The 23,293-nt window shown below is 44.4% G+C and overlaps 1 protein-coding gene across 4 annotated transcripts in view; it reads right to left on the minus strand.

Annotated features, from left to right (window-relative positions):
- pard3 (par-3 family cell polarity regulator) overlaps positions 1–23,293 on the minus strand; it is a 983,322-nt gene that overhangs the window by 817,093 nt on the left and 142,936 nt on the right. For all 4 annotated transcript variants that reach the window (XM_033042021.1, XM_033042037.1, XM_033042013.1 and 1 more), the window contains exon 2: positions 9,334–9,435. In XM_033042021.1, coding sequence (XP_032897912.1) covers positions 9,334–9,435 — 102 coding nt within the window. The remainder of the gene's footprint in view (positions 1–9,333; positions 9,436–23,293) is intronic.

Raw genomic sequence — 23,293 nt, forward strand, 5'->3', positions numbered from 1 at the left:
CTAATGAATTTAGATTTGCGGATAATCATCTCATTCTGTTTATCAGCTGAGTTCCATTCTGTAATTAAGACCTTGTTTTATTGTTAATCAAGTCTCTGAGCAAGACCTTGTTTTTATTGGTAATCAAGTTTCTGTAATTAAGACCCCGATTTACTGTAAATCAAGTTTTGATGAGGAATCTTGTCATCTGAGAATATAAAAAATGCACCAAAGTCACACTCGACACGTCAGCTTTGACTGGTCTCCAGGAGCACACCAGTTTAATAAATCGCCTGTTAGTTCAGACACCAACTCCGCCTGGTCTTTCCATTTTGCTCCTACAGTCACAAATGCAACTGCACTATGAAAATTCATTTTACATTTGCTGCACATGCAGGCACTGCCATTTTCGGCGCCATCATTCAGTCCAAAGTCCTTTTAACCTTTTACAAGTTTACTCGCAGAATGCTGAAGCATTGTGGAAATCAAAATAACCTCTGAAAAACCCTTTGAAAACAGGCTCTTTGATAATTACAACCATCTGACTGCAGAGGTGTGAGCTGCAGAGGGTATGATGCAAGAGTTCCTTTTCAGTCAAGAAGACAAAGTATTTGATTTTGAAAATTACACCTAGTGGTCTTAACATTTCATCACAATGTCAGGCATCATTTAACCGTTGTTTAAGGTTGATTATAATAAAAATGAAGGCAAAAACACGTGATTAGATAATGATGTATGATAAGATAATGGTGTATGATAACAAAATCATTTTGCACAAAATAACTGGGTGGGTATTCTGATTGCTGAAGTCATCTGCAGAAAGATCCCACTCCAAAACATTGCCTGCCCATTCCCACTTCAGATGCTGCCTGATCCAGAGTTCCTACTGCAATTTGTGTTGCGGATAGCTGGAGCTGCTCATGCACTCCATGTGGCCTGAATACTTTCATCCCTGGAATTGTTCATGTCAACCTTCTCTGCATTCTATCTGGTGCCTTCACATTCCTTTTTGAACAAGGTGACCAGAAATAGACGCAATACACCACTTGTGGCCACCTGACTTTTATTTCTGAGGGTTCAGAACAGTAATTTCCCTGCCTTTGTACTCCAAACCTCTATTTATTCATCCCAGGATCCCATAGACAAAGGAACATTCTCGACCCGAAACGTCGCCAATTCCTTCGCTCCATAGATGCTGCCTCACCCGCTGAGTTTCTCCAGCATTTTTGTCTACCTTCGATTTTTCCAGCATCTGCAGTTCTTTCTTAAACATTCAAATAAAAGTTATACTTACATAAATTAGACATTTGCTTCTTAAACAACTATCATTTTAAAGCTTACTTTTCGGAGAATGAGTTTTGAATTTTCAATTACACTGAGCGTAGATAATAATAATAATAATAAATTTTATTTAATGGGCGCCTTTCAGACATCTCAAGGACACCTTACATAGTAATCGGAATAACATATAATCGGAATATAACAAGTAATAAAGACATCACAGAGACACAAATTAAAAACAGAATTCAATCCAAAAACAGAAAATCAAAAACACAGTGTGAAGATAGGCACATGACTTCACGCACACACACACCTTACTTTTCTTGAAAAGGTGCGCTTACATACACATCAAGCCGGAAGGCAAAAACTCCACAACTTTTGCTCAACAGCATTGCAAGGCTCTCTTTTTCTCTCATCAATGCAAGATACTTTTCACAATAATACATGTTTCATAAGATGTTCTCATCATATATAGTTGCAAAATCAAATTTCTGCACCAAATTCTGCATTTCCGAATGAAAGTTGCTTCACATTTATTTTTGTTGTACACAAAACAGATAAACACCTGCTGGGTGAACTCAGCGGAACAGGCAGCATCTCTGGAGAGAAGGAATGGATGAGGTTTTGGATCAAGACCCTTCTTCAGACTGAGAGTCAGGGGAGAGGGAAACTAGACTCCCAACTCTCAGTCTGAAAAAGAGTCTCGACCTGAAACGTCACCCATTCCTACTCTCCAGAAATGATGCCTGTCCCAGCTTGGTTACTCCAGCATTTTGTGTCTGTCTATGGTGTAAACCAGCATCTGCAGTTCCTACCTGCACAGATTGTTGGACCTCATTGTGTACGAAACATAGAAATATAGAAAATTATGTGCAGGAGTAGGCCAGTCGGCCCTTCAAGCCAGCACCGCCATTCAATATGATCATGACTGATCATCCAAAATCAGTACCCCGTTCCTGCTTTCTCCCCATATGCCTTGATTCCGTTAGCCCTAAGAGTAAAATCTAACTCTCTCCTGAAAACATCCAGTGAATTGGCCTCCACTGCCTTCTGTGGCAGAGAATTCCACTCTGGGTGAAAAAGTTTCTCCTCATCTCAGTCCTAAATGGCCTACCCTTTATTCTTAAACTGTGACCCTTGGTTCTGGACTCCCCTAAGGAAACCATACTCAATGTACCAGTTCCAAACTCATTTCTGCGCTGTGCCAACTTTGCACAACAGATCAAATACATCAATGCAGAGAGGTCATAAGGAATAGGAGTAGAATTAGGCCATTCAGCCCATCAAGTCTTCTCCGCCATTCAATCATGGCTGATCTTTCTCTCCCTCCTAACCCCATTCTCTTGCCTTCTCCCCATAACCTCTGACAACTGTAGTGGTTCTGAAACTGTCCTCAGTTTCAAAGGTGAATGAAGAAAATATCACAAGTGCTCTCATATTTACAAGATCTTGCAATCCACAATGGAATGTTTTTATTGAGTAATTGGTGAAAACAAGTGGGTATCAATGCAGCAAATCATGGAAAACAAAATGTGTGTGGCACGTCGGTACAGTTGCTGCCTTACATCGACTAAACCCGGGTTCAATCCTGACTACGGGTGCTATCTGCATGGAGTTCGTACGTTCTCCTAGTGGCCTGTGTGGGTTTTCTCAGGCTTCTTCCCACACTTCAAAGACGTGCAGGTTTGAAGGTTAATTGGCTTGGTATAAATGTAATTGTGTTGATATGTGTGGATCGCTGGTCGGCGCAGACTCAGTGGGACCAAGGGCCTGTTTACACGCTGTATCTCGAAACAAAACTAAACATCAAGCCCAACTTGTCATAATTAAAATGCGAGTGGCTATGAAACCACACTCAAAGACCAATCAGCCCAAATCAGCTGACCCATCCAAAAGTTCTCTTCAGTTACATTCAAAAGCAGCCTCAAGAACTTCAAGAAAGAACTGCAGATGCTGGAAAAATCTGAAGAAGGGTTGACCCAAAACGTCGCCTATTTCCTTCTCTCCATAGATACTGCCTCACCCGCTGAGTTCCTCCAGCATTTTTGTCGACCTCAGGAACTTCAATATCAGCATTTAATTGCATATTTAATGCAATCAAACCTTTCAATCAAAGATTTTCATTGCATTGAAATTACAACAAAGAATAAAGTGGGTGGAGTTGGAATCTTATTTCAAATATGAACAAACCATTGAATGAAGCAGATTACATAGCTTACTTGTGCGGGCCTGCCTGGACACTCTTTCCTTTAAACACAATTTTAGACCAATTCATACGTAAGAGAAACCTAAATTCTTTGCTGTCAACCAAATCATCTGTCTACACTGGGGTAAGTAGGTCTAAAATTTGTGTTTGCAAATCACTTTAAGATGTTGTGCATGAAAAGACACTGCAATTCAAAGCCATGGCAACAACTATCAAAAATAATAACAAATGCTTCATTTATGAGCATCCTTCAAGAAGGATTCCAAAGAGACATATCGCAAAAACACATCCATCACCAAAATCTTGAAGACATCCAATAAATGACATTTTTCTCTTTGTTATATAAAGAAAGTCAAGGAAATCCATTTGCTAGTTCTGGCAAAGGAGCAGAATATCCACAAAGTCCAATGTGGTTTGGCCAGATATGGAAATGCATGGAAGACACAAAAAGCTGGAGTAACTCAGCGGGTCAGACAGCTTCTCTGGAGAAAAGGAATAGGCAACATTTTGGGTCGGGGCCCTTCTTCAGACTTAGAGTCACGGAAAAGGGAAACTAAAGATACAGGCGTTGATGTAGAGAGATGTCAAACAAATGAATGAAAGATATGCAAAAAGTAACAACAATGAAGGAAACAGGCCGCTGTTAGCTGTGTGCTAGGTGAAAACGAGTTACAGCCAATGAGACTCAACAAGACGACTTTGAAGCTGATACAACTTGGTTGGGGGTGGGATGAAGAGAGAGAGAGGGGATGCAAGTGTTACTTGAAATGCATGACTCGGTCGGTTGTGAAACAGGGTTGTTAGTGTCCCCTGCACTTGAAACCAGACATTAACAGTGAGGTTGATGAAGGTTTTGCTGGGGACAGGGACACAAAAGTACTTAGGTGGCCGAGTACTTGAAAAGATAAACAGCCCCAGAGCTTTTTGTGACAAAACAGAATATGTGCTTGGTAATTGCGAGTTAGAAAGCAACTTAAAACGGCATTTTCTCACCAGATGCAGATCCAAAGGAATGCGTAGCCACAAGAAGGTAAGATTAGGCAGGCAGTGAAATTTGCAAGAATATGTCGGAATGATGATCTCACCAATGGGAATAATGATAGAAACAGAAGCTGCAGTAACTGTGAATTTACAGACTTGCACGAAATATTGAGCTTAATTTTTTATGCTTCATCTGCTTCTTGTCCACCCTCAAACTATCAGCACAGTGGACCCACCAAGGTTGTTGACATTTAACTGTCCTCTGAAATTGACAAAGGGCATGGACAATAAATGGCAGTTTTGCTCGTGAGCTCTCCATGTGAATGAATATTCAAAACTCTCAGCATAATCCCTTTCCCCTTGTCCATCCCATTTGGTTCCAACACTCCACATGACTGAGAGTTCCACAATATTCTGAGTAATGGAAGCTCTTCTGAATTGCCTATTGTATTTCATGACAAACAGCTTATAATGAAAGGCTTTAATTATGCACCTCTGTTCAAGTGGAGCTGGTTTCCCTGTGCCTTTTAAGTATAAAAACGTCAATTAAAATCATCTCTCAGCCGTCTTTTTGACAGACGATGCTCGGGCTGCTCAGCCTTTTCTGTTACACCGCCGATAACATAAATCCCATCACATCTTCTACGATGTCTCTAAATCCTATGTAGAATATGGCGGTCAGAACTGTGCATGATACTCAAGTTACTCAACTAAATTATACTCCAATTGCAGTCCAACTAAAGTTCAAGAGAGACTTGGGACAGCCCAATCTTTACAATATACATAAATCCTTGTGCCTGGTTTAATTTATTTTTGTTATGGCCTCATTGACCTCATTCTCAATTCTTTGTGATCTCCATGTTCAAATCCCTCTACTTCATTAGGTTATTTTACAAATGATAAATAACCTCCTTGAAGAGAAATGCAGCAGTTCACATTTTCCTATTTGTACAGATTTATTACAGAAAAGTACATGCAGAAAGTGGCCCTTTCTGCTCATCTTTTCCATGCTGACCTTGAGAGGACCAACACAAAATCCACTTGCCCGCATTCGGCTCGTACCCCTGTAAGCCTATCCTACCTGCCCAAACACCACCTAAACATACCTTCATCATTTCACCTTGAAGATCGCTCCAGATATTCACCACCCGGTGAAAAACATACTCCTCAGCTCTCCCAAACTTAATCATAACCTATACATTCACATCCAAGTCATAATATATATATACACACACACACACACACATACACACATATATATATATAGATACAAACACACACATACACTAACCTCAAAGGTCCCAGCACCCATCCTTGTGGTCTACCACTTGTTAGATGATTTCCAGACAGAAAACCACCATCCACCACTCCCCTCTGCTTCCCATCACCAAACCAGCGTTCAATTATTTTGCCAATAACGTGTCTGCGCTCCCAGCATTATTTAATGTCTCGCTGTAATTTATGACAATTCTCCCCATATTTGACTAACCCTACCGATTTGGTGTTGTCTGCGATGCATTTGATTTCCAAATTGAAATCATTAACTCGGGCTGCGAATATCAGTGTCACAGATCTAATATTTGTGAGTCCGCACTTTGCCCCCTTTTCATCATTGTGTCTTGGTGCAGCTCTGCGCATTGCAGCTGAGCATCGTTGTACCACTTAGCCCTGTGCTGAAAGATTCATTATGCCCCTGTCCCACTTAGGAAACCTGAACGGAAACCCCTGGAGACTTTGCACCCCACCCAAGGTTTTCGTGCGGTTCCCCGAGGTTGCAGGTGGTTGCCGGAGGTTGCAGGTAGTGGAAGCAGGTAGGGAGACTGACAAAAACCTCCGGGAACCACACGGAAACCTTGGGTGGGGCGCAAAGTCTCCAGAGGTTTCCGTTCGGGTTTCCTAAGTGGGACAGGGGCATTAGTCTATCGAGTGGCACCTGACCAAACACTGGAGAAGTTGGACAGCATTGGATTTGGGAAGAACTGGCTCATTGAGTTAATGTGGCAGCTGAGAGACACCAAGGACAAAGTATCATAGCACATAAGGGGAGGTAGACATAGAAACATAGATAGAAACATAGAAAATAGGTGCAGGAGTAGGCCATTCGGCCCTTCGAGCCTGCACCACCATTCAATATGATCATGGCTGATCATCCAACTCAGTATCCCATCCCTGCCTTCTCTCCATACACCCTGATCCCTTTAGCCACAAGGGCCACATCTAACTCCCTCTTAAATATAGCCAATGAACTGGCCTCAACTACCTTCTGTGGCAGAGAATTCCACAGATTCACCACTCTCTGTGTAAAAAATGATTTTCTCATCTCGGTCCTAAAAGATTTCCCCCTTATCCTTAAACTGTGACCCCTAGTTCTGGACTTCCCCAACATCGGGAATAATCTTCCTGCATCTAGCCTGTCCAACCCCTTAAGTATTTTGTAAGTTTCTATAAGATCCCCTCTCAATCTTCTGAATTCCAGCGTGTACAAGCCAGAGGATTGAGGGGGGATCTTATAGAAACTTACATAAGAGGAATGGTCCTTGAAATACAGGAAATACAGGCCATCACTAAAAAAAATTTCAAAGAGGAGGTTGAAGGCGACATGGTTAACATTCAGCTTGGCTTTATTCAGAACTTTCAGAGGTAATTATTAATTTACTGTTCTTTCAAAGATATAATCAACTCCACTCCATCTAAGGCTCAAATTGCAACCTTTCACAATCTGTCGGCAATGCAACAGGACTCAGCCATACTGCTCAAGCTCAAAATCTACTCTTCCGGATCAAAATCAAAATCAAAATTAGCAATGCAAAACATGGGTGCTTTACACATTGCGAATAATAGTGGTACCAACACGTTACATATTCCTGACATTTAAAAGAAATCCAGGATATAAATAGCAATTGATCGCTTGAAAATTCCCGAACAACTATATCTCGTTGTTACTACAATCGTAACGGGGCTGTCCCACTGTGGCGACCTAATTGGCGAGTTTAGAAGAGTTTGCCCTCGACTCATACTCGCAGCATGGTCGACACGAGGTCCTAGGAGGTCTTGGTAACTCTCCTTCATGCTCGAGAGTAGTCCCCGCGTACTCGAGGCCTCAGCTAGGTCACGGCGTATTTTTCAACATGTTGAAAAACGCCCGCGGGTAAAAAAAGGTCACCATGGGAAAAAAATCGATATTTTTTTACTCGTAGGTTTAGTCGAAGTAGGTCGTAGTAGGTCGGCATGTTATTCGTAGGTAATCGAGGGTAGTCGAAGGTAGTCGTAGATAGTCTTCAACATAGTCGAAGGGAGGTCGAAGGAGGTCGTCTTCACTCTCCACTATTCGGTGTCCAATTTTCCCGAAGCTGGTCTTCAACATAGTCGAAGGAGATTGAAGGAGGTCATCTCCATGGTCGAAGGAGGTCTTTAACATGACACTTTTTCAAACTCTCCTAAACTCTTCTAAACTCGCCAATTAGGTCGCCGCAGTGGGACAGCACCTTAACAATTATGGGAATGACTGACAAGTTTGATTATATGATACAGCACTCTCGAAAGATGATTTAAAAAAAATTCAAGTATCTCCACGTAACGATCAATCTTACTGACATTATCGTAAGCAATCAACTGTTTTCTTAAGTCATGATGGAAGATTTGTAAGCTCACTGTCATGCAATACCACACATTACACAATGTTCCTTTCAGCCGCCTGCAATGAGCATCCACTAATTAGATAGCAAATTCCAAAATTAAATCACCATCAATCCTGGAAACAACCCTCTGGGAGGGTTATGAAGCACTTGTTTGTTACCACTAGATGTCTCATTCCTACAGCTATTTCAGCTGTGTGTTGATGTAAGTAAAAAAGTCTTAAATATTAACGCAACCTGACTCTCTGCATGAAGGCTGCCACCAATGAGGAGTACACACCTTTCTCAACGTGTTCCCATTTTCAGACGCTTTGGTACACTATCCTTTAGAAACATAGAAAATAGGAGCAGGAGGAGGCCATTCAGCCCTTCGAACCAGCACCACCGCTCAAAATGATCACGACTGATCATCCAAAATCAGTACCCTGTTCCTGCTATTTCACCCATATCACTTGATTCTGTTAGCCATAAGAGCTAAATCTAACTCTCTCATGAAAACACCCAACGAATTGGTCTCCACTGCCTTCTGTGGCAGAGAATTCCACAGATTCGCAACTCTCTGGGTGAAAAACTTTTCCGCATCTCCGTCCTAAACAGCCTACCCCTTGTTCTTAAACTGTGACCTCTGGTTCTGGACTCCCCCAACATTGGGAAAAATGTTCCTGCATCCAGCCTGTCCAATCCCTTAAGAATTTTACATGTTTCTGCAAGAACCCCTCGCATCCTTCTAAATTCTAGTGAATACCGATTCAGATTCAGATTCAGATTCAACTTTATTGTCATTGGGCAGTGTACAGTACAGAGACAATGGATACAAGCCCTTTTCACTATTTATCTTAATAACTCAATGGGCACTGTGAGAATAATTCATCCTCACGTGTTGGATGTAGATAGGAGTACGTGAAATGGATTGGAAGTCAATTGCACTGAAGTATTGTCCCACTGTAACCAAGATAAATGTTTGCAGATCAACTTCTGCATTCCAGGGAATACAAAGCAAGTCACACTTTAAGATGAAGCTGACTGCTGAGTATAAACCAGGTCCAAGGACATGTTATCTTCCTGGTCTGTCTCGCCATGTTAAAAGATGACCTCATCTTTCCATGTGGTTCTGATTTGTAACAATTCTAGTTTTTCCATATTGAACAAAGTAACCTCAGGCTTTTAGAATTCTCCGCAAAAGGGATGCGGCCCAAAGCCTTCAACATGCTCCACAGTGATAAAGTACGAATGAAAAGCCTTGTTACTCACTCGGTCCTTATCATCCGCAACGTCAGAGAGGATGTCATCGAGATCCAAGATGCCACCATCACTGTGCTCCAAGCGATGAACTTGTACCCAGTAGCTTGGATCCTAATCGGGATGGAAAGAAACATTTTAGTGGCAGCAGTGAAATGAAGGAAACTGCAATAGCCGTTCAGTGTCCTCAAATTCTGTTGACCATATAATGATGAGATTCATATAACAAGAGACACTCAGTTTAAGAGGGAACTTTCATCAGAAACCTCTCCATGTCAGCAGCAGGAAAACAACTTGTACTAAGTTTTGGTTATCTTTGAGGTGAGATCAATTGCATTTCTTCAAGATGAAGATTTTAGTTGACTTCTTAATGAGTTTAACTAAGACAAATATAAACATATCTCTCTACTCAGGATGAAACCATTCGTACCCAACGATCAAATAGAGTTGGAAAAGACCAAAGTTAACAAGAATGTGTAGGTAGGAACTGCAGATGCTGGTTTACACCAAGGACAGACACAAAATGCTGGAGTAACTCAGTGGAACAGGCAGCATCTCTGGAGAGAAGGAGTGGGTGACGTTTCGGGTCTGAACAAGGGTCTCGACCCAAAACTTCATCCATCCCTTCTCACCAGAGATGCTGCCTGTAGTGCTAAGTTACTTCAGCATTTTGTGTCCATCTTCAAAGTTAACAAGTCACACGTATAATGCAATGTACAGATTCGAATTCATAAACTGAAAAGAGGCAAAGATATAAAAAAAGATCCTGAAAACTTCCTCAAAACAGCATGTTGAGAATGAAGAGATTCATGGATTTCAGATGTCCCTGGGAAAGGAGGGCCAACCATGATTCCTTTTTACAATCAGTCTGAGGAAGGGTCTCAACCCAAAACGTCATCTGTCTATATTCTCCAGGGATGCCTCCTGACCCGCTGAGTTACTCCAACATTTTGTACCCTTTTGTGTATTAAGCAGCATTTGCAGTTCTATCTTTTCCTTTTCTAACTGGTGCCAATTTTATTCCTGATGGATGCAAGTAAATACAGGAGGCGGTTTAACACCACAGTTCAGGACCAAGTGATGCCACGAAAAGCCAAGACTTATACGGACTCATATAAGGGACTCATATTTTGGTTTGAGATAAATATCAAACATTGGGGAAATTCTATCCAGAGAGCACAAAATAGATTTACAATAAAGTGCTTTTGAACCGTTTGCCCGTCAGTAGGTTACACCCTACTGTGCCTAAACAAGGAATTTCAAAATGCGGAGAACTTTGTTGTATCTGTTAACTTCCAAACAAAAAATAACCAACCCCTCAATCTGGTTGTACGGAGCTCCGTGTGGGAAGAAACTGCAAATAGACACAAAATGCTGGAGTAACTCAGCGGGACAGGCAGCATATCTGAAGAGAAGGGATGGGTGACGTTTCGGGTTGAGACCCTTCTTCAGATTTGGGGGGAGAAGGAGGTGTAGAGTGACTGAACATCCATAGTAAAGATAAGGGAGTGGGAGCCTGGAAAACAGGTCATTGGAGATAAAGAGCGTGTGAGCTGTCTTGGACATAGGTATGGAGGGACTGGACCAATGGGGATAGGATGGAGTCGAGGTATGTGGAAATTAATTCAGTGGGACAGGAACGAGCAAAAACAATGGGTCTGCCAGGGCTGTTCTGCTTGAGGATTTTGGGGAGCTGGTTTACATCGAAGATAGACCCAAAATGCTGGAGTAACTCAGCGGGACAGGCAGCATCTCTGGATAGAAGGATTGGGTGATGTTTTGGGTTGAGAAGGAGACCCGAGGCAGCTCTCCAGCTGAACGGAGCTCTGAGGTGAAATCAAAATTGAGGGCAATGACACACAGTTTGTGTATTCAGGCCACTGATGTCTGTCCTCCAGCCTTGGGTTCCATGACCCAGGAAGGCAAAGAAATCGAGGAGTCACAAGTGCAGAGGTTTATCCTAAGGATCACAAGCGCGCTGACCATGTAACTCACTGGGGGGAAAAATCAATTGTTCACCCACCTTGTCAGGCTAGGTCATTCAACTGATATGCTGGGGGACTTACGGCTGCAGGATTAATCAGGCCAGCAGCAGAACTGGAGACTGTGGAATTTATCCACAAGGAAATCATTGACAGGTTACAGTTTACACATCTTTCATAGTGCCGCTGGGAAAGTTTCTACTTCACAGAGACGGAGAGAGGGAGACAGGGAGGGAGTCAGGGATACAGACAGACAGACAGACACGGACCGGGAGACAGGGAGACGGACAGGGAGACAAGGAGAGGGAGAGGGAGAAGGAAGAGATCCAGGTTCAATCCTGACCTCGCATGCTGTCTGAGTGGAGTTTGTACATTCTCCGTGGTCGGGTGGGTTTCCTCCACTTTACTCCCACATCCCAAAGTCGGGCTGGATTGTAGGTTAATTGGCCACAGAAAATGGTCCCGAGTGTGCAGAGAGTGGATGCAAAAGAGGATGAACAGAACCAGGGTGATCAGGTTATCAATGGTCAACATGGACTCTTGGAGGAAGCAATTGCATATGTAGGTTTAAACCGTGATATGCTTCTATGCTTCAAATGGCGTCACCCATTCCTTCTCTCCAGAGATGCTGCCTGTCCCGCAGATTTACTCCAGCTTTTTGTGTCTGTCATTGACATGGACTCATTGGGCTGAAGGGCCTGTTTCCATGTTGTATTTTTCAATCAATTTTAGCAAAACTACACCTGAATTTATAGTGTTCCGAGTGCTGGGATCATTTTTCTTCATTCAGCAGCAGAGTCCGCAGCTTAAAGACTAACTCTATCAATTGGTCAACTAGTCCATAATTTGATGCAAATTATTCTACGAAGTTCACCCTTCCTTTTCCAAACAAAATATTTCCTCGTTTCCAAAAACCTCTGGTTTCAATTGCAAGTTTCTGGCAGAATACCATTTTAAAACGTGCTGTAATTCAAGAGTTCTCCCGAGTTCTCCCCTGATTCGAGCTCGTGTAACGTTCGTAGCGGGTTCGTAGGAGCTCGTGGATGTCACGTAGCGGCTCGTACGAGTAACGGTAGGTACTCGGGAAATCCGGTAAACTCGTGATGTTTATTCAACACTGTGAAAAATGTCCACGAGTAAAAAATACTCGTGATGAAAAAAATGGTTACTTTTTACTCGTACGAGCCCCTACGTACATTACACTAGCTCGAATCAGGGGAGAACTGTTGAATTACCTCGTACAGTGGGACAGGCCCTAAAGCTGTTTGTTTCAGCCATTCGTGTTAATATATTTTTTTTAATCAGTACAAGGGACGACAGGTGCAGGAGTAGGCCATTCGGCCCTTCGAGCCAGCACCGCCATTGCTTGACCAATTGAAAATTTGCAAGTATTTCAGCTTGTATTACAACCATCACGGCATTTCCCCCCGTGGAAATAAATTTGGAGTACAGTTGTCTTTCAGCGGCACCCTCACCATTAAAAATATGAAATATATAAAAATATGAAGCTTCTGTCCAGCTGCTTTTGTTTTCGTACGGAACAAGGAAAATGTTTAGAGTCAGTGATTGTAGGCTCTGTAGGCAGTGATTGTAGGCCAGGAACCGAGCGGGCAAGATCATCTCTGACCCCTCTCACCCTGGCCACAAACTCTTTGAATCACTTCCATCTGGAAGGCGACTCCGGACCGTCAAAGCTGCCACAGCCAGACATAAAAACAGTTTTTATCCACGAGTAGTTGCCCTACGCAACAGCCAGAAATCTGTAGCCTCCCTTTGATCTGGTATTTTGTTGGTTGACATGCTTGATCAATGGTGTTTTATCATTAATGTTTTATTATTATTAATGTTTCCTGTTTTCTGAGTCATTCGTAGCTGTCACTGTATGTCATGTTGTTACTTGTGGGCTGAGCACCAAGGCAAATTCCTTGTGTGTGAATAGAATACTTGGCCAATAAACTTACTTACTTACTTAAACGCTATTCCAACTTTGCAAGAATAGATTTTAAAAGCATATCACTCCAGTTTAATCAGCAACTGTTTCACATATGCAGCAAATATGACAAGGATTTCAGGCATTTACGTGTCTGCTTTATCGTCTGGTCTATCTTCCCACATGCATCTCATCTGGAAGCAGCATAAAAACACTTCCAATCCCTTCCTTTCCACTATTCACCCATATTAAATTGTGCTTATGCTTTTGTAAATAAAAATCACGTTGAGTTTACAAAAGATACCTCCCTGAAAATAGTCTCTGGCGGGTTTATACAGAAGGAGCCAGCCCATACACAGCCCATGCAGCTAAAGAGTATCAGATTCTGAAGCCAGCACATTTTTTCTCCTGACATAAAGCAACAGAATATTCATCAGTCATTTCTAACTAACAGTCAGGGGCTCTTTTACTTTGATTTCAAGAGTCCCGTATTTATCTTATATAAAATAAAATTTGAAGAAATATACAGGTTTGCATTCAAAATTTGAAAACTATAAATAAAAAAGCATGTGGTGTTCACTGCAACCTGCTTATTATTTAAATTCAGCGTGGCATGATATTTTTCTTTGTGTCTGAACAACAACATATGTAAAATACAGTGGTGATGGTCAATGTACAATGAGCAAAGGTTGTTCATAAGCAAACAGTCACAGATCTCCAGGGACCAGTGCCAGTTCATCTCCTGCTCATGATCACAGCAAAACAGGCAAAGCTGCATTTATTCCTAAAGGGCCTGTCCCACTTAGGTGATTTTTTAGGCGACTGCAGGCGACTAGGCTGTCACCACATGGGGTGTCGCCTGTATGGTCGTGAGTAGTCTCCTCAGTCGCCTAAAGAGTCGTAGCGTCTTTCTGGTCGCCGCTGGATTTTCAACATGTTGAAACATTTTCAGAGACAGTCGGCGACAGTGGGTTTGACGCCAATGAGCGTAGCTTGACTTCTCTTGATGTAGGTGCTGTCGCAGTTGTAGCCACGTTAACGTAGGTTGTCACCAGGTGACGTAGGTTTTCGCCGGTGCTGACTTCGGTTTTTTTGTTGTTAAAGTAATGATTCTATTTCAAATTTTATGTCGAAGGGGGGGTCCAGTCGCCAGTTTTTCGGTGACCTGCAACGACTGTGACAGTCGCCGGCAGTCGCCTAAAAATAGCCCAAGTGGGACAGGCCCTTTACCTCTACCAAACTCATGATATAACAGAACGGTTGTAGAGATCAGTGTAAACCCTTTAAGAATCAAACAAGGCAAACCTCGCTGTAAAGTTGTCCCCCCCCGGATTGACAATGCATTTTGGTTTCATGGGACTCAGGAGGCTAATGTGGGGATTGCAGATTCTTCTTCACAGCGGTCCAGAGTGCTTGACTGAACTGGGTGGTGGTCAGCACATAACAAGAGGCTCTCCTCCTGCCACTTCTAGAGGGCCGCAACCTAGAAGTTAGTGATGGTTCTCCACTGAGTGCCCATCAGCCAACATTTCCTTGGAGACACTTGGTCTCCTTCTAACCATGTGTAAGAAGGAACTGCAGGTACTGGTTATGCACCAAAGATAGACACAAAATGCAGGAGTAACTCAGCGGGACAGGCTGCATCTGTGGACAGAAGGAATGAGTGACGCTTCAGAAAAAGATCCTTCCTCAGTCTGAAGGACGTCTGAAACGTCACCCATTCCTTCTCTCCAGAGATTCTGCCTGCCCCGCTGAGTTACTCCAACATTTTGTGTCTGACCCCCAGATACTCTGGTTTCCTCCCACATCTCAAACATTGTGTTGGTTGATTGGCCGGTGTAAATGTGAGAGAAGGGATGCGGGGGAAGCTGTTGAGAATGTGGGGGAAGAGTAAAGTGGGATTTGTGTAGGATTAGTGCAAATTGGTGGTCGATCGGCAGCAGACCAGAGGGCCTGTTTCCATACCGTATCGCTCTCTGGACCATTGCTTCAACTGGAATGATTGGGACCTTGTTTTGTTGGATTGGAAGAGGTGAATGGACGGATTCTGGCATCTCCTCTGGTTGCATTGAAAAGTCCTGTGGGACAAGCAGTGATGGGTGGGACTGGAAGAGCAGATCAGGGAGTCATGAAGTGAGCGGATCTGACATCAAACAGAAAGCGGCGGGGAGGGAAAAATGTGACTGGTGGTGGAATCATTTTGGTGCCGGCAAAAATGGAGGTAAACTATAAAAACCGCATTCAATTATCTTTTCTATTACAGTGCCCTCCATAATGTCTGGGACAAAGACTCACCATTTATTTATTTGCCTGTCTACTCCACAATTTGAGATTTGTAATAGAAAAAAATCACATGTGGTTAAAGTGCACATTGTCAAATTTTAATAAAGGCCATTTTTATACATTTTGGTTTCACCATGTAGAAATTACAGCAGTGTTTATACATAGTCCCCCCATTTCAGGGCACCATGATGTTTGGGACACAGCAATGTCATGTAAATGAAAGTAGTCATGTTTAGTGTTTTGTTGCATATCCTATGCATGCAATGACTGCTTGAAGTCTGCGATTCATGAACATCACCAGTTGCTGGGTGTCTTCTCTGGTGATGCTCTGCCAGGCCTGTATTGCAGCCATCTTTAGCTTATGCTTGTTTTGGGGCCTAGTCCCCTTCAGTTTTCTCTTCAGCATATAAAAGGCATGCTCAATGGAGTTCAGATCGGGTGATTGACTTGGCCACTCAGGAATTGCCTGTCCGCTGGAGTAACTCAGCGGGACAGGCAGCATCTCTGGAGAGAAGGAATGGGTGACGATTTGGGTCGAGACCCTTCTTCAGACACATATTGACGTTGTGCAATGTCAAGTTAGTGCCTTTCAAGAGGATTAATCAAGCGTGTCGTCCCATGCACAAATGATACCTGGTCGATTTAACTCACCGACAGGTCCTTCGTGGGCCGTCTTGAACCCGCAGTTGTTCACAACCCAGTTTTCTAAAATTCAAAGCTGCAGCTGAGGTTGCCACGAGTTTCCCATCGTTTAAAATCTTATCATGTCAAAATGCTTTGCCAGCAAATGTGTAATACATTCTTGAAAACAGCTGGCTCAACCAAAGGCCAAGGGACGACAGCTAAACCTCAGCTGCACACGGGTGGTCTCAGGCGTTTGCAGGCTCTTAGCCAAATTCAGACAAGGATTCGAATACAATTCAACAAAGAGGTGCCAAATTTAATCCTCGGATTATCCAATGTCATAGCATTCCACGTTTATCATGTCAATTACATTGTGCGAGTGCGAGAGTGTGTGTGAGTGTAAGTGTGAGCGTGAGTCAAAGAGTGTGAGAGTGTGAGTGTGAGTGTGAGAGAGCAAGTGCGAGAGTACGAGTGAGTGTGATTTTACACATATATATGTATGTGCACACGGACACTCACATTCACACTCTCTCGCACTCACACTCGCACACAGAATGTTTTTTTCTTGTTTATGATATAATTTACAGAACACAAGGTTAAATATTCTGTTGTGCTGCTGCAAGTAAGAATTCCATTGTCCTATCTGGGACATATGATAATAAAACACTCTTGCCATTACCTTCACGAGGTCATCAAAACATTTTTTGTTCAGCAGGGGAGTCCAACATTAGTCATCATTTACTACACCAGATCTGGCTTCATTTAATTCATTCACTTTAATTCTGGCAATTGCTGGCGCCCTTCCAGACTATTTGCCTCAAACTCCACACGCTCTGTTCTTTTTGTTTAATTGTAATCTTGGCAGCTAAGTGCGCGCTGTTCCATTTTTTCCCCATCATTCTTGCCGGAATATGATCAAATGTACAGGTTATTTAATATTTGAGGGTTAGTTATGTGAACAGAATGGCCAAAAGGGAGTCAGGCGTAGACATACATCTCTAAATTCTAGCACTCAGTCCATCTCAGCCTACGTGATCTCCCGGTTGCTATGCACTTCAACTCCCTCTCCCATTCCCACACCAATCTTTCTGTCCTGGGCCTCCTCCATTGTCAAAGTGAGGCCAAATGCAAATTGGAGGAACAGCACCTCATATTTCGCTTGGGCAGCTCACAGCCTAGCAGTGTGAATATTGACTTCCCTAACTTCAAATAACCCTTGCTTCTCCCCGTGACCTGTGTGGGTTTTCTCCGAGAACTTCGGTTTCCTCCCACACTCCAAAGACGTACAGGTTCGCAGGTTAATTGGCTTGGTATATTTGTAAAAATTGGCCCTAGTGTGTGTAGGATAGTGTTAATGTGCTGTGATCGCTGGTCGGTGTGGAATCGGTGGGCCGAAGGGCCTGCTTCCTCGCTGTATCTCTAATCTAAGCTAAAAAAACATTAGACATCATGACCAGGGGCAGTGCATGATCTGTGAATATTTTTGTTCAACATTTACAGCACCTGTCATTTCTTGCTTTTTTTTTTAACATATACAATCACTTCAATCAAGTAATGGCAGGGACTATGAAAAATAAAATAACATTGTGTCCATGATTAGAATGGTCAAGCAGTCTGCCAGGACACCATTTGCTCATGGAACTGGTCCTTTCCACACACCAGACTAGAGAATAATGGCAACAAAAAAAGTCCAGACCTCTCTCTTTTACTCCTCAATGCTGTTGCAATACCAGACGTATCACCACATAGAAAATTCTCCACCTCCACAAGCCAGCAGTCCACCACCTCCACCAAGTCCCAAACATGGCTAATGACGCCATTGCTTTCTGGATTGGCACATAGCCATAGTTAAGGCCATTTAGCAGGCCAGGTCTACTGAGAAACATCAGTGCACCATGGGTCACCGCTGGCAGAGGCAATCCACCAGTGTAAAGACCAGGAGATTTTGCTGGAGCTCAGCAGCACGATGAAGCATCGATATCTGGGGGAATTGGAAGGTTGGTCACTTTGTGATCGGCATGCACCTCTACCAAGCCAGCCCGTCTCCATCCAGAAAAAAAATCAATTTCTAACAAATGTAACAACAACTATTGTTCAGAAGGTCAGACAATCCAAACCCTTGGCTTTCATCTACTCTAATTAATATATCTGGTAAGTTTACGAAATCAAGAAAAATTGACGGACTGTTATTCAGTCTCCTTCTGCAAATATTGAACAAATGTATCAAAGCCAATTTTATTCGTCACATGCACATCACATGCAGTGAAATGAATTTGCCAGCAGCGATACACTTAAAAAGAACACGCAATACACAATAACAATTAATACAAACATCCACCACAGCATTCTTCACTGTGGTGGAAGGCAACAAAGTTCAGTCAGTCCTCCTCCTTTGTTCACCCGTGGTCGGGGCCATAAGCCCTCCGCAGTCACCGCTACTGGTGGCCCGATGTAGAGGCGGTGGAACACACTCCGCGGCTTGGAGGTCCCGAATCGGCACTTTCCCACCGGAGTCCGCGGCTTCAGGATGTTATAGGTCGCAGGTCGGAGCCCTTCTCTGTCAATCCCCGGCAAGGGATCCCAGGCTCCGGATGGTAAGTCCACGCCCCCCCCGCGGCTAGAAGCCTCGCAGACCGTGGCTTCAGGATGTTATAGGCCACGGGCCGGCGGTCGGAGCTCTTCTCCAGCAATCCCCAGCGAAGTCCACTGCACACCCGCGGCGTGTGTTTATTGAATATTATTTGAGAACGACTGCCTGATGTATTTCCGCTCCTCCGGCGAGTCCCCATCTCTCCAGAGATATTTCGAAACCACCTCCATCTTAAGTCACACGGACCACACCCGTCACCAATGTGCTCACGAGCCTAGATTGGGCTCATACATGCCCAGATGTATTACATCGTCCTGCGAAATCTCTAAGATCTTGTCACTTACCTTACTTAATCTAGCCTCTTAGTTTAGTGATACACCTCTAAGCCCGCACATTAACACGATCCTCCACACACGAGTGACACCCTACACTTATGCCAAGTCAATTAACCACCAATCCTGTACGTCTTTGGAGTGTGGGAGGAAACCAAAGATCTCAGAGATAGCCCGCGCGATCGCGGGGAGAACGTACAAACTCCGTACAAACAGCACCCGTGGTCGGGATCGAACCCGGGTCTCCGGCGCTGCGAGGCAGCAACTCTACCGCTGCACCACCATGCCGCAACTCTTGTTATCTTGTTATCACAGAGCGTTATCTCCAAGGTGGGAGGTTCCAGCTTCAAGTGCCGCCTTACAGACTTGACCACAAAAAAGTTGGGGGAATTCTGCGGGAATGACGAATTGTGAGATGAATGCTTAAGCAAAAACCGCATCTGCTCTCTCACCCAAACTGAAAATATCCCACGGTGTTAATTGGAAGACCAGGCAAACTTGGTCCTGATGTCTATTGATCACTTTGGACACACCAAAAAAAGATGTAGAATGGACTTCATAATTGCTGTACTTTTCTTTCCCACATCAATGGCATGATTGGTTTCAGTTCCCTTGGGCATAAACTCTGCCATACTTGCGTGGTGTATCTCTCATTAGCTACCTCGTCAACCAAGCTTCAAGTTAATCATTCAATTAACCATTGCCAGGTGATAAATGTTGTCCAACATTGCCCCCCTGCAGCACCTTAGTACATTTGTTTAGGTGCCGACCAGCGACCCCCACACACTAACACTATCCTACACACATGAGGGACAGTTTTACATTTATAACCAAGCCAATTAACCGACATAACCTGTACGTCTTTGGAGTGTGAGAGAAACCCAAAGATCTCAGAGGTCACGCAGGTCGCGGGTCGAACGTACAATCTCCGTACAGACAGCACCCGTAGTCAGGATCGAACTCTGGTCTCTGGCACTTTATGGCTGTAATGCCCCTGCCCCACTTAGGAAACCTGAACGGAAACCTCTGGAGACTTTGCGCCCCACCCAAGGTTTCCGTGCGGTTCCCGGAGGTTGCAGGTGGTTGCCGGAGGTTGCAGGTAGTGGAAGCAGGCAGGGAGACTGACAAAAACCTCCGGGAACCTCACGGAAACCTTGGGCGGGGCGTAAAGTCTCCAGAGGGTTCCGTTCAGGTTTCCTAAGTGGGACAGGGGCATTAACTCCAACGCTGCGCCACCGTGCAACCCCTTTCTTTTGATATTAAAAGGTGCTGCTTGGGACAAAATATTTTTGTTCTCCAATTAAAATTAAAATCTGAAAGTAACCAACTCCTCCATCATAGTTGCGATTATTTTTTAATAAGTCTTAATTTTCTTCAAGCCCATTGGTCATAACTGATGATATGTCATCCGAGTGCAATCATCTGTACCAAGGTGAACTTAAGCACTGTGTATTTCTAATTAAACAGAAACTAGCAAAGTAACAAAACTGCTCATGGCATTTCATTAAATGCCTCAGCAGAGGTGATTCGAGTATTCAACATTGCGGCACGGTGGTGCAGCGGTAGAGTCGCTGTCTTAGAGCGCTTGCGGGTTCAAACCCAAGTCTACAGGTGCGTCTGCACGGAGTTTGTACGTTCTCCCCGTAACTGCGCGGGTTTTCTCCATGATCTTCGGTTTCCTCCCACACTCCAAAGACGTACAGGTTTGTAACTAAATTGGTTTGGTATTTGTATCTCTGCGGACTAGTGTTTGTAGGATAGTATTAATATGTGGGGATCGCTGGTCAGTGTGGGCCCGGTGGGCCGAAGGGCCTGTTTCCTTGCTGTATCTCTAAAGTGTTAGCTGCAGGTCATTATGTGGAAGCAAGGATTCTTACAACATAAACGTGTAATTCTTCACTGCAAGTGTATTTTCATGCACATACATTTTGCTTCATTTCACTCTTGGGCGATACTCTCTAGGCCCTCACCCCCTCATCTTCACCATGGATGTCCGGTCACTCTACACCTCCATCCCCCACCAGGATGGCCTCAAAGCCCTCCGGTTCTTCCTCGACCAGAGGAGCAACCTATACCCAGCCACTGACACTCTCCTCCGCTTAGCGTAGTTGGTCCTCACCCTCAACAACTTTACGTTTGACTCCTCCCATTTCCTCCAAACACAAGGCGTAGCTATGGGCACACGCATGGGCCCCAGCTACGCCTGCCTCTTTGTCGGGTACGTCGAACAATCCTTGTTCAATACGTACCAGGACCCCATCCCCGACCTCTACCTCCGTTACATTGACGACTGCTTTGGTGCCACCTCCTGCACCTACACACAACTGACTGACTTCATCCACTTCACCACCAACTTCCATCCGGCACTCCAATACACCTGGACCATTTCCGACACTTCCCTACCATTCCTTGACCTCACCATCTCCATCGCAGGGGACAGACTTCTGACCGACATACACTACAAACCAACTGACTCACATGGCTATCTGGACTACACGTCTTCCCACCCTGCCCCCTGTAAAGACTCCATCCCCTACTCCCAATTCCTCCGCCTACGCTGCATCTGTTCCCAGGATGAGACATTCCATACTAGGGCATCGGAAATGTCCTCGTTCTTCAGGGAACGGGGATTCCTCTCCGCCACCATAGATGAAGCTCACACCAGGGTCTCATCCATACCCCGTAACACTGCTCTCTCTCCCCATCCCCGCACTCGCAACAAGGGCAGAGTCCCTCTGGTCCTCACCTTTCACCCCACCAGCCGGCAAATACAACACATAATCCTCCGCCATTTCCGCCACCTCCAACGTGACCCCACCACTCGCCACATCTTCCCATCTCCCCCCATGTCTGCCTTCCGCAAAGACCGCTCCCTCCACAACTCCCTCGTCAATTCTTCCCTTCCCTCCCGCACCACCCCCTACCCGGGCACTTTCCGTTGCAACCGCAAGAAATGCAACACCTGTCCCTTTACCTCCCCCCTCGACTCCATTCAAGGACCCAAGCAGTCGTTCCAGGTGCGACAAAGGTTCACCTGTATCTCCTCCAACCTCATCTACTGCATCCGCTGCTCTAGATGTCAGCTGATTTACATCGGTGAGACCAAGCGTAGGTTGGGCGATCGTTTCGCCGAACACCTCCGCTCAGTCCGCAATAACCTACCTGAACTCCCGGTGGCTCAGCACTTCAACTCCCCCTCCCATTCCCAATCCGACCTCTCTATCCTGGGTCTCCTCCATTGCCAGAGTGAGCAACAGCGGAAATTGGAGGAACAGCACCTCATATTCCGTCTGGGGACCTTGCGTCCGTATGGCATTAACATTGAATTCTCCCAATTTTGCTAGCCCTTGCTGTCTCCTCCCCTTCCTTAACCCTCTAGCTGTCTCCTCCCACCCTCCCATCCGCCCGCCCTCGGGCTCCTCCTCCTCCTCCTCCTCCTCCTCCCCTTTTCCTTCCTTCTCCCCCCCCACCCCCCATCAGTCTGAAGAAGGGTTTCGGCCCGAAACGTCGCCTATTTCCTTCGCTCCATAGATGCTGCTGCACCCGCTGAGTTTCTCCAGCAATTTTGTGTACCTTGATAATGCACTGTTACTTTGGCAAGCATAGTAGTTTAGGCATTTAAATAAGGCTAATTTCCAATTGCACAAGGCAAATTAGAAGAACGGGAAGAGGAACGAGGAAGTCATTGCAAATTGAGAGCTGTTCAAACATTTTTTAAAATACAACGTGCAAGAAGGAACTGCACTTGCTGGTTTAAACCGAAGGGAGACACAAAAAGCTGGAGGAACTCTACGAGGCAGATTTTCTCCAGAGATGCTGTCTGACCCGCTGACTTACTTCTGCTTTTGGTGTCCATCTTTTGCAAGATACTAGAATTCCTTTGTACCACAAGGAGTGTGGCATTTTAAACTTGGGGTCATGAGGCAAAAGTAGAATTCACAAAACGCCACCAAGCCTGCATGTCTGTGTCAATTAAGCTCATGTCTGCTGAATTTTTAAACAATTAAAGCTGAAAGGAAGTCATAAAAACACGAGCATCCGATACCAAATCAACTCAAGTGGGATAAACTGCAGAACAGGAGACTCGTTATTTGCTGCTAAGGAAGATGCAATCTTTGGATAGTTCTTTGCTGCCATAATGCGTCTCTATACATTGCATACATGGATGGGCATACAAACTTTGCCAGTCATGAGCAGAACAAATCGGGTAGACACGGAGAATCTCTTGCCC

Source organism: Amblyraja radiata, chromosome 2, assembly GCF_010909765.2.
Source record: "Amblyraja radiata isolate CabotCenter1 chromosome 2, sAmbRad1.1.pri, whole genome shotgun sequence".
Lineage (NCBI taxonomy): Eukaryota > Metazoa > Chordata > Chondrichthyes > Rajiformes > Rajidae > Amblyraja > Amblyraja radiata.